A 12684-nucleotide genomic window follows, 5' to 3' on the forward strand; every position below is an offset into this window, starting at 1 on the left:
GGTCTCAATCAACTTCAACTGACTAAGCTTTTCTACCAGAAAGCTAAGATTCTCGTGCAGTTTGCACATGCACGTGTCACGGTCAGAAAGGGACGGGTGCACAAACCCAGAAGGGACGTTGGTCACAAAATGCAGGGTATGAGATCCTCACCTTTGTTCCCGGCTAGACATTTTCTGTGGAGGTTTCTTCTTGCCCCACATGGATTAAGGACATCATAAAATTGTAACATTTTGCAAAACTATTGTTTACTATCATTAATTCATACAACAGTTGAAATGTTGAGCTTGACAATATCAATCTGACAATAAAAAAATGAAATATAGGTACGAAAAGATACTGACACTTGCCTTTCTTTGCCGCCTTTTCCTCAGTAGACATCTTCTCCCTCAATGCAGATGTCACATGGACTAATCCATTATTATAATGGGGTGAAATGTATGGCGTAACAGGATTGAAACAAACTGGGGGACGTGTGTCAATAGTGCAATTTCATAGATAATTTATGTTTTTTTTCTCACTTAAAGCACACACGCATATGATTATATTAGCATCAAAATGTTGGTATAATTGGAAATTGTTATTTGTTTACTATTCAATGAACACGAGGACATGCAAAAATGTGTGTTGTCTACTACAAAGACAACTAATTATTATAAAACAAAATATATATATTTAGTTTTACATTGTAATGCAAAACACCCTGTTCCTATCATTTAAAATATTTGAAGAGAATCACCCAGGCACTGATATAGTACAATCTATGTTCTCCAAATATAATGGTACATACAAAAAATAAATAGTGGTGAAATACATTTGATGGATGGCTCTACAGTGAGGCTCAATAGCCTGATCACAGCAACCGCAGAATTTCAAGCTTTATACGTTGGCTGAAGGGCTACCAACACAAAACACTGTAGCAGACGGTAGCAATAAGTTATTTTTCAATCATTGTTTGTTTTGATGAAAAAAACGTAATACATCACTATCCGTACAAAACATATTTCAGTAATTCCAAAGTGGAAAAAGCATCATCTCAAATTGAGCTTTAACCCAACATGCCTTCGGAAAACACCTTTAAAATGTGTATTATAGTAAATATTGTAACTTCCCAAAAAAATAACCACAAAACAAGATTCTTATATAAAAAACGTTTTTAACAATTTCTTTTTTCAGTATAAAACATTACAGAGTTCCAGGCCAATCAAACAAATTCACGGTCAACATTTGAAATAAAAATGAACTCCCCAGTCAAACGTTCTACAATAACATACAAAGGTTTTTTTGCCATTAAGGGGTTTTCTGTATTTTTTTTTTTTATCTAGTTATGGGGAAATATTACAACACAAATCCTAACAATCACTCTTTGTTGGCTAAAATATTAATAACAAAAAAGAAAAAATGTGAACTCCTGGTCCCATCAAAGCCCAAGCCCCGAATTTTCTGGTCAACATGGCATTTATGCTGTCTTCTGCTGGCCCTTCTTCCCAATGAGGGATTTGTGGATGTGGGGAATGACACCTGAAAACAAAACCAGAAAACATTGGTTAGATAAATTATTCATTAAAAATATCATCCAGAAAAATGTCAACTGCAGTAGAACAGATTTAGCAGAGCGTACGGACATCAAGAAACAAACAATATGGATAAGAACGTGAAAAAACAAGGAAAAAAATAATCTGAAATAATGTCAAACTGTAATCTCACCTCCTCCAGCAATTGTTGCCTTGATGAGGGAGTCTAACTCCTCATCACCACGGATGGCCAACTGCAAGTGACGGGGTGTGATACGCTTCACCTTTAAGTCCTTGGAGGCATTGCCTGCCAACTCTAGTACCTAAGAACAAAAAGTACAGATATTAATACAAACATCACCCTTGCACACAGAAACACTGTGTGATGGTTAACCACTAACATGCAAAAAATAAATAAATGGGGAAAGCTTACTTCAGCGGTGAGGTACTCAAGGATAGCTGCACTGTACACAGCTGCTGTGGCTCCTACACGACCGTGGCTGGTTGTGCGAGTCTTTAAGTGCCTGTGGATACGACCCACTGGGAACTGGCAGGAAATAAACATGAAGCAATGAATCGAGATGAACAAAGAAGAAAGAATGTGCCAAAGACAAACATATAAAGATTGAAAATTACCTGTAATCCAGCCCTCTGGGATCGAGACACTGCCTTAGCCTTGGCTTTGCCACTGTCCTTTCCTGCCTTGCCACCAGCCTGTATGGGTCATTTCAGGATTTAATGAATAAAACATGTAACAAGAAATCAGACAAGACAAGCTAGCTAAGACACAGCTGTGTTGGGATGTGATGTTTAGATTTCTTAAAATGGGTTCTGCATTAAAAAGAATGTACAGCCCTGTTTTAAAGTTAGTAGGCAGGGGAATGTGCAAAACTAAACATTCGCCCATGAAGTGTTTCAATTACAAAAGCGCCTCAACAGGTAACGTTACAGATGGCCGGTGAAACTGTTATTGCTTTCCCGCCAATCACACAAAACACAACAAATGCGTTAACGGCTCACCGGAAATAACAACATGCGTGAAAGCATGAAATAACCCGAAAAAAGGTGGGAAATTTGATTTAAAAAGACAGTTAGACACAGAACACAGAGGCTGCCCGTGATCCCGCGACAAACAGAAAACAAACGCGCCGCTTTAGGTCGGTCTGCGGAATTAGTTTTCATTCAGAATTTCCATCAGTTAGTACATTTGCCTCCTTAAGTCCGACCGTCAGATAAAAAAAACACAATGACGATGTTACGCCTTCCTAATAGTTAAGAGGCTTATTTATAAAGGCTTGTGGTCAACTGCTGATGGCTAACCAACCGTTAAGCTAATGAAATAGCCTAACTTAGCTTGCTAATGGATGCTAATCCATCGTTCAGAGGATAAACAGGGTGAAAAACACTCCTACGAATAAGTTTAACTGTTACACTTCTAATAACCCCCCCCCCGCTTTTGCGAAACAGCAACTATCCGATTATCAGCAAATATAGTATTACATTTTAGGGGGGGGAAACAACAAAACTTGGACTTCTCGAGCAGCCGTAAATGCTAACATGTTAGCTGACAGTTAGCTCTTTATGAAGCTTTTTTAACCACACATCTTCTGGTCAAATTTTCTCAGTTCAAATACAAAGCAGCACTTCATACTGTGGCACATTAATTACAGTACAACTTTAACGACGTCCTGTGTAAAGCATTTATCAGTAACCGAAGCGCACATACCATTTTTCCGTGTCGTTATTTGATTGCAGAACTGAGAAGATAGCAAACAATTTCGGCTCCCGAAAGCAAAGAAACAATAAACCCTTTCCCAAATCTTTTGCATGCGACCCCTCGTGGGAGTTTAGACAGCCAATGATAATGTGTGTTGTTACTTCGAATCTCTTCCCCGACCAATTGCAGAAGTGCTTGTAAAACCTTACCCATCCCCCACCCTAAAATCATCGTGCCTGCCTTTGCACACGGAACCAACAAGTAGGCGGGACAGTGTGTGTAGTGTCCTACCAGTGCCATCCATCCCAAAATGAACAACATACATAACTAGGACTTTGTATAATGGAATTTATTATTGAACTGAAATACAAAGACAACGACAACTTATTCAAAATACATAGTTGTGTGCTGACTGTGTTGAAAAACGGGTTGTGCCAACAGTACATTCACAAAAGGATTAATTCTCCATCAAAAATGTTCGTTAGTCATGAATGCAAAAACGTGAGGGCCTGCTAGTATGTACTGTAAATACAACATGTAGTTGAATGTCACCCAGAAGGCGGTTACGTTTTAATGACAGACAGGAAAACTGGCGAACGAAACACAGCCCCTGTGTCTGAATGTTGTGTTTGACAGCAGCAGCAGCCAATCAGAGGCCAACAAAACCATCTGTCCGGTTTCCTCAGTGAGCTCTGCAAGCGAGAGGGTGGGGGTCAAAGATACGCAGAGAAACGGGCTGCTGGTGGCGAAGATGGCGGATGGGGACAGTGGCAGTGAGCGCGGTGGTGGTGGTGGTGGCAGCAGTAGCGGCGGCGGCGGTGGTGGAGGCGGTGGAGGATTTCAGCATTACCAGCGGGAAACAGAGACCCAGGAGCTGGCCTCGAAGCGGCTGGACATTCAGAACAAACGCTTCTACCTGGACGTAAAGCAGAACGCCAAAGGCCGGTTCATCAAAATCGCCGAGGTTGGCGCAGGGGGCTCTAAAAGTCGGCTGACCCTCTCTATGTCAGTTGCGGCAGAGTTCCGCGACTACCTGGGGGATTTCATAGAGCACTACGCCCAGCTTGGGCCTAGCACCCCGGAGCAGATCGCTCAATCATCCGGCGGGGATGACACCGGGCCTAGACGGGCCTTGAAAAGCGAGTTCCTGGTGCGTGAGAACCGTAAATACTACCTCGACCTCAAGGAGAACCAGCGGGGTCGGTTTCTCCGGATCCGACAGACCGTCAACCGAGGCCCCGGTTTCGGAGTTGGAGCGGGTGGCATCCCCGGTGCTGGCCTCCAGTCCGGACAAACCATCGCACTCCCGGCCCAAGGCTTAATAGAGTTCCGCGATGCCTTGGCCAAGTTGATAGACGACTACGGGGGAGATGAGGAGGAGCTGTCCGGCGGCGGAGGGTCCGGGGGCTACAGCGAGCTTCCAGAGGGCACCTCGATCATGGTGGACTCCAAGCGCTTCTTCTTTGACGTGGGGTCCAACAAGTACGGAGTTTTCTTGCGGGTGAGCGAAGTGAAGCCCAGTTACAGAAACTCTATAACCATCCCCTTCAAGGCGTGGAGCAAGTTCGGGGGAGCATTCAGCCGCTACGCCGAGGAAATGAAAGAGATCCAGGAGCAGCACCGGGATAAGATGTACGAGAGGACACCTGGAGAGGAATCGGAAGGCGACGACGTGGAAGACGATTGATGGAGAGGTGGCTATATTGTGAATGAAGCTGACAACATGATGCAAAGCCTGGCGATAAACAAGAGAGAGCAACGACTATTCTGTGCATGACTAATCGAAAAATGCTACAACAACGGAGTAAAACAAAAAACATATATATATATATATTTGACTGAGAAATTACTATCTATATAAGAGAATCATGTCCTAAAGTTTAGATGGATGTTATAGCTAAATGAGTGGGGACTGCAGTAGTCAGCTCCTGTATGAGATCCCCCATTGATATAACATTTTTAGATATATATCTATATATAAATATATATTAACTTTGTATTTGATAACCTCACTTGTAGCCCAGCAAATTAAGTTTGAGATACACCTATAGGTTACCAGACCCACCTCCAATGGTGAGAGCTCACCTGGGGTTGAACTGTAGTCTGTGTTATGATAATAAGGAAGTGTGACATACTCATACCAGCAGGAGCAGAGTGGGAATGAGACAGAGCGCCTGCATCACTCACCATGGTTGTGTGTGCGTTTTTTCGTCTAAAGTGACCTGTAACAAATGGCTTGCCCAGACAGACCCACAACACCCAGAGCCACGGTCTCAGCTATAGAGGGAATCCTCTGCATCTCAGGACATCCACTAAGCCCAGCGAGGTCCCATAAGGTGATCTGTTACAAGCACATTTATCATTTGGATTCTCTGGACAGTCCATTTGACTCCAAACGACCTCCTGCTCCCCCCTCTCCCTCCTGGGCATCCCTCCGGTGCTAACCTCCTGCTCCGATAGCTGATACATGGGCCTCCTCACGCGTGGCTCGTTTTGTCTCAGGACTGGCTAGTCCAATCTGTATTCCTGAGTATATTAGCATTTCCTGTGCCTGTGCATCATCCTTAAGAGGTTCTGTCTGCAGATCTGGTGAGCCAGGTGCTGCAGTCGAGACGTCTGTGGCAACTGATGATGTTTCATATGATGCAGGCCCACGTTTCACCCCTGTGATCTTTTCATCATAGGGGGCACGGTGAGCTCGGTCCTTTAGCACCCGTCACAATTTTTCCAGTTAAATCTTAATGTGCCGGGCTTGAGCTATTATTTAAGGTGCGCCATTTGGATTCTTTATTCTTGAACTCAGACCATTATTGAAGCAATATTCAGTCTGATTGTAAGAAAGAAATTAGGTCTTCTTGGAAAACAAAGCTGTTAACTTAAAAAAATATATACTGGAAGAGATTTACTTACTTAATGATCAAGTATAGATTTAATTATTTTTCAAAAGAGATATATTAAAAGATGTCTTTGGAATTATGAGACATTTATTAGATAATGCTGCCTAAAGTGGCTTATTTAAAACACTAAACTTGGGTGCAACTGTCCAGGGTGATATTTCATACCTGCTTTTTTCCTAACATTTATTTTATTCCTGAGAAGAAATTAAGAAGAGTACAAACACATTGATAACAGTATGTTATAGCAATTTCTAGAAGCAACTTCACTGAAGTAGTTTCTCAGCAAACACTCAGCACTCCAGTTCACTTTACAAAGCATCAAGTTGTCCCCTCGTTTCAATCCACTCGTTTTAACCATGTTTTGTCCCAAATTGGCTTTCCATCAGTCGCCATATGACGCAAACAAAAACTTGCAATCATTGACATTTGTCTTCAGTGCTCCTTTTTAAAAATATGATTATTTCTGCATGCATGCTCTTATGCGGAGCTGCCTTGTGTTCTTTAATTTAGCATATTCTGATTACTGTATGATGGTATTTATCCATTTTTGAGAGCGGTTTAAAGTTTTATTTCTTGCAATGGAAACATTTTAAGTTTACTTCTCAGCCTGATAAAAAAAAAAAGCAACAAAGTCTCTGTGCTTTGGGGAATGTTACTTTCATTGTCCCACTTCCTTTCGTGTGTAAATCTCTCATTGAATTGTATTTGACCCACTTAAACACAGCAGAGAAATGCCATATGAAAAAAGTTAACACATGGGAGCAATAGTTTTTTTTCTTCTTTTCTATAAATATACTATATATAATATTACACATGAGATTGAACTACATCCTTCTTCCTGTACTGTGTTACGTGAAACGGCAGCTGTTTCAGTCATGTGTTTTCTGCTGTAATATTCTACCGAGTTCCTTTCAACGAGAAATAAAAAAGGTTTTTGCTCAGGAGAGGTGTGGTGTTTTTCTCCTCCCCACCTCGGGGTGGAGGTCACTTTCTTTACAGGATCTCTGCAACAAATGTGTTTTTGCAATTAATGTTGTCCATAAAAAGGTGAAAAATACGTATCCATGCTTGCGTATAATATGAGTGCCTCTTTAACAGGGGATAATCAAAACATTTGCTTCAACATAATTACTATTTCCACATTATTTCATAAGCAACTGACTAATTGTAAAATGCACCAGGCTTTCATTCCCTGAAACAAACTGGTGGATGAGGTGAAAGTACCAGTACAAAAATGTAAAATTACTCCATAACAAGTAAAAGCATTCAATAACCTTAATCTAAATCACAGAAATATATCTATTTTTTTTTTTTAAATGTGCTTAAACTATCAAAATTAATAATTATTTTCTGCATTAAACCCCTCCATGACTAATGTATTATATATGACATGATCATGCTAATGATACGTTTGCATTTTAGAATCTTAAATGTTTCACTATGGTACGTGCTGAAGGTGTAGCTAGTTTTAAACATGTAATATTCACTGCTAACAAATATTCGATATCCAGATAATTAATGGTAGAAGACAGAAGAAAAAAGCAAATCTGTTTCTCTGATTAGATTAGATTAGAATCTTTAATGACCACACAGCCAAACTGGTGGAATTCGTGTTCAGTGCAGATTATTACAGCTTGTTCCATACAATTCAACATACAGTAAACAGACAATAAAAAGTTTGCCCTGTGCGGTGTGCACAGGGCAAATACATACATCATTACATACAGTATATACATAAAGTTCAAGGTGTGATTGGTTGTGATTGTTCATCGGGGTTATTTAGAGTCCATTTAGTGTCCGTATTGCAAAGGGTAAGAAGCTGTTTTTGAAGCGGGCGGTTTTGGTCCTATCAAGTTCATGCTTTGAGAAAGATTAAATACTTTTACGTCCTTTCGTCTCCAACTAAATCAAGCTATCTGACAAGTTTAAAGAGACTAATGTTTTTGTGGTGTAGTTAAATGTAGTTAAGTAGAAGTTTATTGTATCACAAGATTGAAATACCTACCAGAAGATCCTGCTATAAAATGCGAAACATACTTTGTAGTTTCATTACTTCTTAACTTTAAACGGCCCTTGAGTAAATGTACTTAGGCACTTCCCGTGACTGAAAAGTATCATCGCCGAAGCAGTTTGATAAAATAAAACTATGCTTGCAGTACAAGCTTTTTCAAGAGTTGAGAAAAAAGAACTGTAGGCCTACTAACTAAGATTTTGAATGCACAATTACTGTTTTTACTTAAGTTGAAGATGTCAATACTTCTTCCACCACATATGTAAAATCTTATACAGTCTTGAGTGTCACAACTCCTGCCGCATCCGTTAACCAGGAGGTTCAGGAAGCAGGACAGCTAGAGGCCAGTGTATCCTTTGAGGTTTATTGGAAACCTAAATATAACCCTCTGCTGTGTAGGGGCCAACATGGTGCAGGTCAACAGGGCAACGTGTGGAAGGCCAAACAGGGAGGTGTCAGTGTGCCGTTTTATTTTAGAGGAACTGGAATGAACCTAGTCCGTCAACCGCTTCTGAGGGAGGATGATTCACAGAAAAAAAAGCTGACTACAACTTAAAGCAAGGTTTCGCACAGATTTCAGTTAAAAAACATAGACACATCACCTTTGTAAGGATTTGCCCTACCACTAGAAACTAGTGAGTCATTTTAGCTGTCGCATAACAAAACCTTTTCTGTGTAAATGACCTATTGTATACACATTAATCATTTTTAGCTTTTTATTTAGTAAAGAATATCTTAATATTGCCCTTACTTATTATGCATTGTATAATTTGCCTACTTCTGCGCACATGTACAGACTGTATATACAAGTAAATAAGTAAGTACACCTTACTGGTTATTCAAAACACTATTTATTCTGTATCTTCTAAACATTACTCTGAATGTAAGTGTTTTTTGACATTCAGCTGAGATACATTTAGTCATATCAGTTCATGTACTCTGTAAAATGAAAATATAGTTCATTCTTATCTAATTTGACTTTTTAAAGTCGGAAATGGTGCATGGACTGCATTTATATAGCACTTTATAGTTGTAGCACCACTAAAGTGCTTTATGCTTCAACACAAGCCAGAATTGACCCGTTCACATACACATTCAGACACCTGGGGAAGAGGCTACCGTACAAGGAGCTATTGCTCATCTGGAGCGATAAACATTTACACGCACACTCACACTGTGATTTAGGATTCAGAACCTTGCTCAGGGATTCTGGATCCTGGGCCCTGTGGAACTCTGTGAACCCTGTGGCTGTGGATCAAACCAACGACTTTCCGCCTGCTGGACGACTGCTCAACCTCCTGTTGTGGAGTACAGATGTATAAGAGTTTATCAAAGGCAAATCATTCTTCAAAAATAATTATTAAAGATGACATTATATTCCGAAAAAAAAAGTCAAACTGTCCTTCAATACTATTTGACTCCAAATTAAAGGTGGGGTAGTTTTAGAAACCGGCTCGAGATACACTTTTTGTTATGTTCCATGGAATTCTCTTAACATTCCGATAGCAATGAATATCTTAAGTGCTTTGACAAAAAATCCATACAAAAATGTCATCTGTGGAAGCCGTAGTACTGTAAAAAGCACGACCAATCATTTTAGCCGGCCCGGCTAAAATAACTGGATGACCTACCTGCCTGTCAGCCTTCCATCTGTGCACAAACTTATCTCGTGCTCTCATTGGTCATGTGCATTGAAGATGCTTTTTGAGAGTCTGTCCCCTTCAACAATTCAAAACTTAAACTATTTGGGGAATTAGGGGAGAACAAGTCAAAGCAGCATGTTTTTTCATGTCCTTTTTTTAGCTATAGCTGTGTGTTAGCAATGTTTCGGCCACATCTGCATAATTCTTAGCCGTGTTTCAGGCTACTCGATGGATATAAATCCTATCTTTTAGTTTAGATTTGGAACTATGTCCAATTGTGAACTGATTTAATTACACATATACAAGTCAAAGTCGTTCCTCAGTAAAGAACTTGAGTAATGGTACTTAGTTACTTTCCTCAACTGGGTGATGCTTATGGAGCAGAGCTGGGAAAAAATATGGAGTTGTGCTCACTCAGAGAATACTGATGTTGCATTATCACGAAAACAATCTCGGAATCCCTCAGCTATTGGTCGATAACTATTAACCTCTGAGGACAAGTGTTGTTGGCTCCAATGTAGCCAGCAGATATCCAGGCAATGACTTCCTCTTAAGTGATCCGCTCAATTTTGAAATTAGCAATATAAAACTAAACAATGTAATTGGGATACAATATCTAAGAACGGATTGTTACACAAAGACACAGTTTATGAGCTAATTTAAGTCATTGTCAGACGATAGTCAATTAAGATTACAAGTCAGTTAATGGTCTCTGTTGCATTAGCTCTCCACAAGGACTGCTTACCTGCATTCCACCATAGCTCGAATAAAAGTCTATGCTGACTATTGCCACTCAATATCACAGAGGGATTGCTAAACTGTGATTTTCTAGTTGGATGCGTGCGTGCTCCAATGACGACGACGTCATTGCTACAAATATAATTGTGAGTTCCTTAAGAAGTGAGGCAAGAATACCTCCCAGTCTCGGAGAAAACGAAGAATGGAACAGGCTAGCAAGTGTGCAGGTGTGCATCATATGAGAGGACCCGCCTTACATTTTCCGCAAATACATTTTGGTAAATTGGTCCGTGCGCAAAGCATTGTGGGGATTTTAACATGTGCAGGCTCGAAATTTCCCGCAACTAAGTACGCCGGCCTCGGTAGAATTCCAAGTATCCTGGACATTGGAGCAGTCTTTCGGCGTGACTCGATGACGTAGCATCCTTGAAATAGTGGATCTGGAGCAGCTTTCCTCGACATTGAGAAACACCCAGTGTCATCAACAGACCTCATAACACACTGATGTTGTAAAACTTTCACAACATCAGTGCGTTATGAGGTCTGTTGATGATGCCAAATCTTCCTCCCTTCTGCGTTACACACAGCCTCTGTGACCTCTCTGAGTGCTGAGTGATAAAGAGTGTGTAGAGAGGACATGCTCAAGGGCACGTAATACCATGCAGAGCCTGTTGCCAGTGAAAGAGGGGACTATTACACATGGCCCTGGTGTCCTGATGGCCACGCTAAGCAGAGACTCCTCGCCTGCTCAGAATGACGGAGATCAAATCCTGAACCTTCATACCTAGTATGAAGGCTCAGGATTTGATCTCGATGGGTGGTGGGGTATCAAATAAACCCAATAACACACAATCAGCTAAATGCATCCATGCTTCCCATCAGTAATTCATGACCATGGAAAGTTGTTTTCGAGTGTGGTAAATAGAGAAAGAAACACATTGTCTTCAGTTTGAACCCATTTTCCAACACAAGTTCCAACTACTTTATGTTTGCCACTGCAAGAATACATTCATTGTAGCAATATACAGTAAATCACATCCTCATCATATGAAAAGTTACAAGAGTATTGCTCATATGCTAAAGTCCCTAAAAGTTGAACAAATTAGTACACCTGCATTGATCAGAAAGTATTGTACAAATCAGTAGACATCTTAGTACACTGGTGATGAAAAAAAAAGCAAATGACAACTGATTTGAGGAAGTGGGAAAGTGGCTGAGAGAGGGGACAGAAACCAAGGACATAACTACGAATGATTCACTGCTTACCTAGCAAGGGAGCTACAAGAAACACCAAATGCGGATTTTGCATTAATCTTCTGAGAACATTTGGTTAGATGCACCAGACATAGTCAGTCATCTGTGTGTTCTGATGCTTGACCAAAACAGAATGATCACCATAATATAGTATTTATCAGACTTTCATAAGTAAAAGGACCATCGATGTTGTGCATGGGTAAAGTTTCAACTAAATAAAGGGAAATACCCAGCAGGAAGTCAAGTAATTTCAAATATTCACTTAAACCAAACAGCAGCATACAAATGTCTCTGATGTGTTTTCTGTCTTGCCGGAAAAAATCCACAAGCAGAGGATTTAAGAAACCCAAAAAGGGAGGCAGAAAAAGGTATTGTGGTAAAGAGAAATGAAAGTAGGACAAATAAGACATGAGTTGATGGAGAAGGTATAGGTGGAGGAAGAGGATGGAGAGGAAAGTGTGAGGGAACAATCTGGACCAGAGCAGCCGGGGATTCCGCGTCTTCCGAGCAAATATCCCCTTGTTCTTTATTGTTCTTGTGGTGAATGAGGGAGATTCTGCGCTATTTTTAGCCGTGTTGCTATGTGTGAGGAATGCTCGCTGCACACTCAGGCAAACTACATTTTCTAGGTGCAGGACACAGCGTCATCCAATTCTCATGCATGAGTGTGGGAAATGATCAGCTCGATTCCACATAACTGCTCAGAGATGCAGCCCAATGCGGGATACACAATCACATCTCTATTGCCTCTCTGGCCCTGTATCTCTTCTCCCTCAATCTGAATGTTCGGAAGACGAAACAGTCTCTGTGAGAGCATTATTTGGACTAAAATTAAATCTATTTTAAATAAATCAGGTAAATATTGTATTAATAAAATAAGAACTGCTGATACAATAATTCATGAACCATTAT

At 40.5% G+C, this 12684-nt stretch overlaps 2 protein-coding genes across 2 annotated transcripts; one reads left to right on the forward strand and one right to left on the reverse strand.

Moving 5' to 3' along the window:
• Positions 1-1134: 1134 nt before the first annotated feature.
• On the reverse strand, positions 1135-3359 carry LOC104960617 (histone H2A.V). The gene is made up of 5 exons (XM_010788698.1): positions 3239-3359; positions 2149-2226; positions 1946-2059; positions 1706-1835; positions 1135-1519 (listed from the first exon to the last, which is right to left on the reverse strand). The coding sequence occupies exons 1-5, from the start codon at positions 3239-3241 to the stop codon at positions 1458-1460; spliced, it is 387 nt and encodes a 128-aa protein (XP_010787000.1). The 5' UTR covers positions 3242-3359; the 3' UTR covers positions 1135-1457.
• A 301-nt stretch (positions 3360-3660) lies between these two features.
• Positions 3661-7070, forward strand: LOC104960618 (transcriptional activator protein Pur-beta). The gene is made up of 2 exons (XM_010788699.1): positions 3661-4923; positions 5448-7070. The coding sequence occupies exon 1, from the start codon at positions 3981-3983 to the stop codon at positions 4914-4916; it is 936 nt and encodes a 311-aa protein (XP_010787001.1). The 5' UTR covers positions 3661-3980; the 3' UTR covers positions 4917-4923; positions 5448-7070.
• The last annotated feature ends 5614 nt before the right edge of the window (positions 7071-12684 follow it).

Source organism: Notothenia coriiceps, unplaced genomic scaffold (assembly GCF_000735185.1).
Source record: "Notothenia coriiceps isolate Sejong01 unplaced genomic scaffold, NC01 NC01_scaffold00032079, whole genome shotgun sequence".
NCBI classification, from domain to species: Eukaryota; Metazoa; Chordata; class Actinopteri; order Perciformes; family Nototheniidae; genus Notothenia; species Notothenia coriiceps.

What these genes read in the sequence shown, in the direction of transcription:
- LOC104960618 (XM_010788699.1), top strand. Translation starts at nt 3,981, where the DNA reads ATGGCGGATGGGGACAGTGGCAGTGAGCGCGGTGGTGGTGGTGGTGGC.
- LOC104960617 (XM_010788698.1), bottom strand. An exon ending in CCCAGAGGGCTGGATTACAG is followed by an intron (nt 2,060 to 2,148) that starts GTAATTTTCAAT and finishes ATTTCCTGCCAG; the next exon opens with TTCCCAGTGGGTCGTATCCA. An exon ending in TTGAGTACCTCACCGCTGAA is followed by an intron (nt 1,836 to 1,945) that starts GTAAGCTTTCCC and finishes TTTTGTTCTTAG; the next exon opens with GTACTAGAGTTGGCAGGCAA.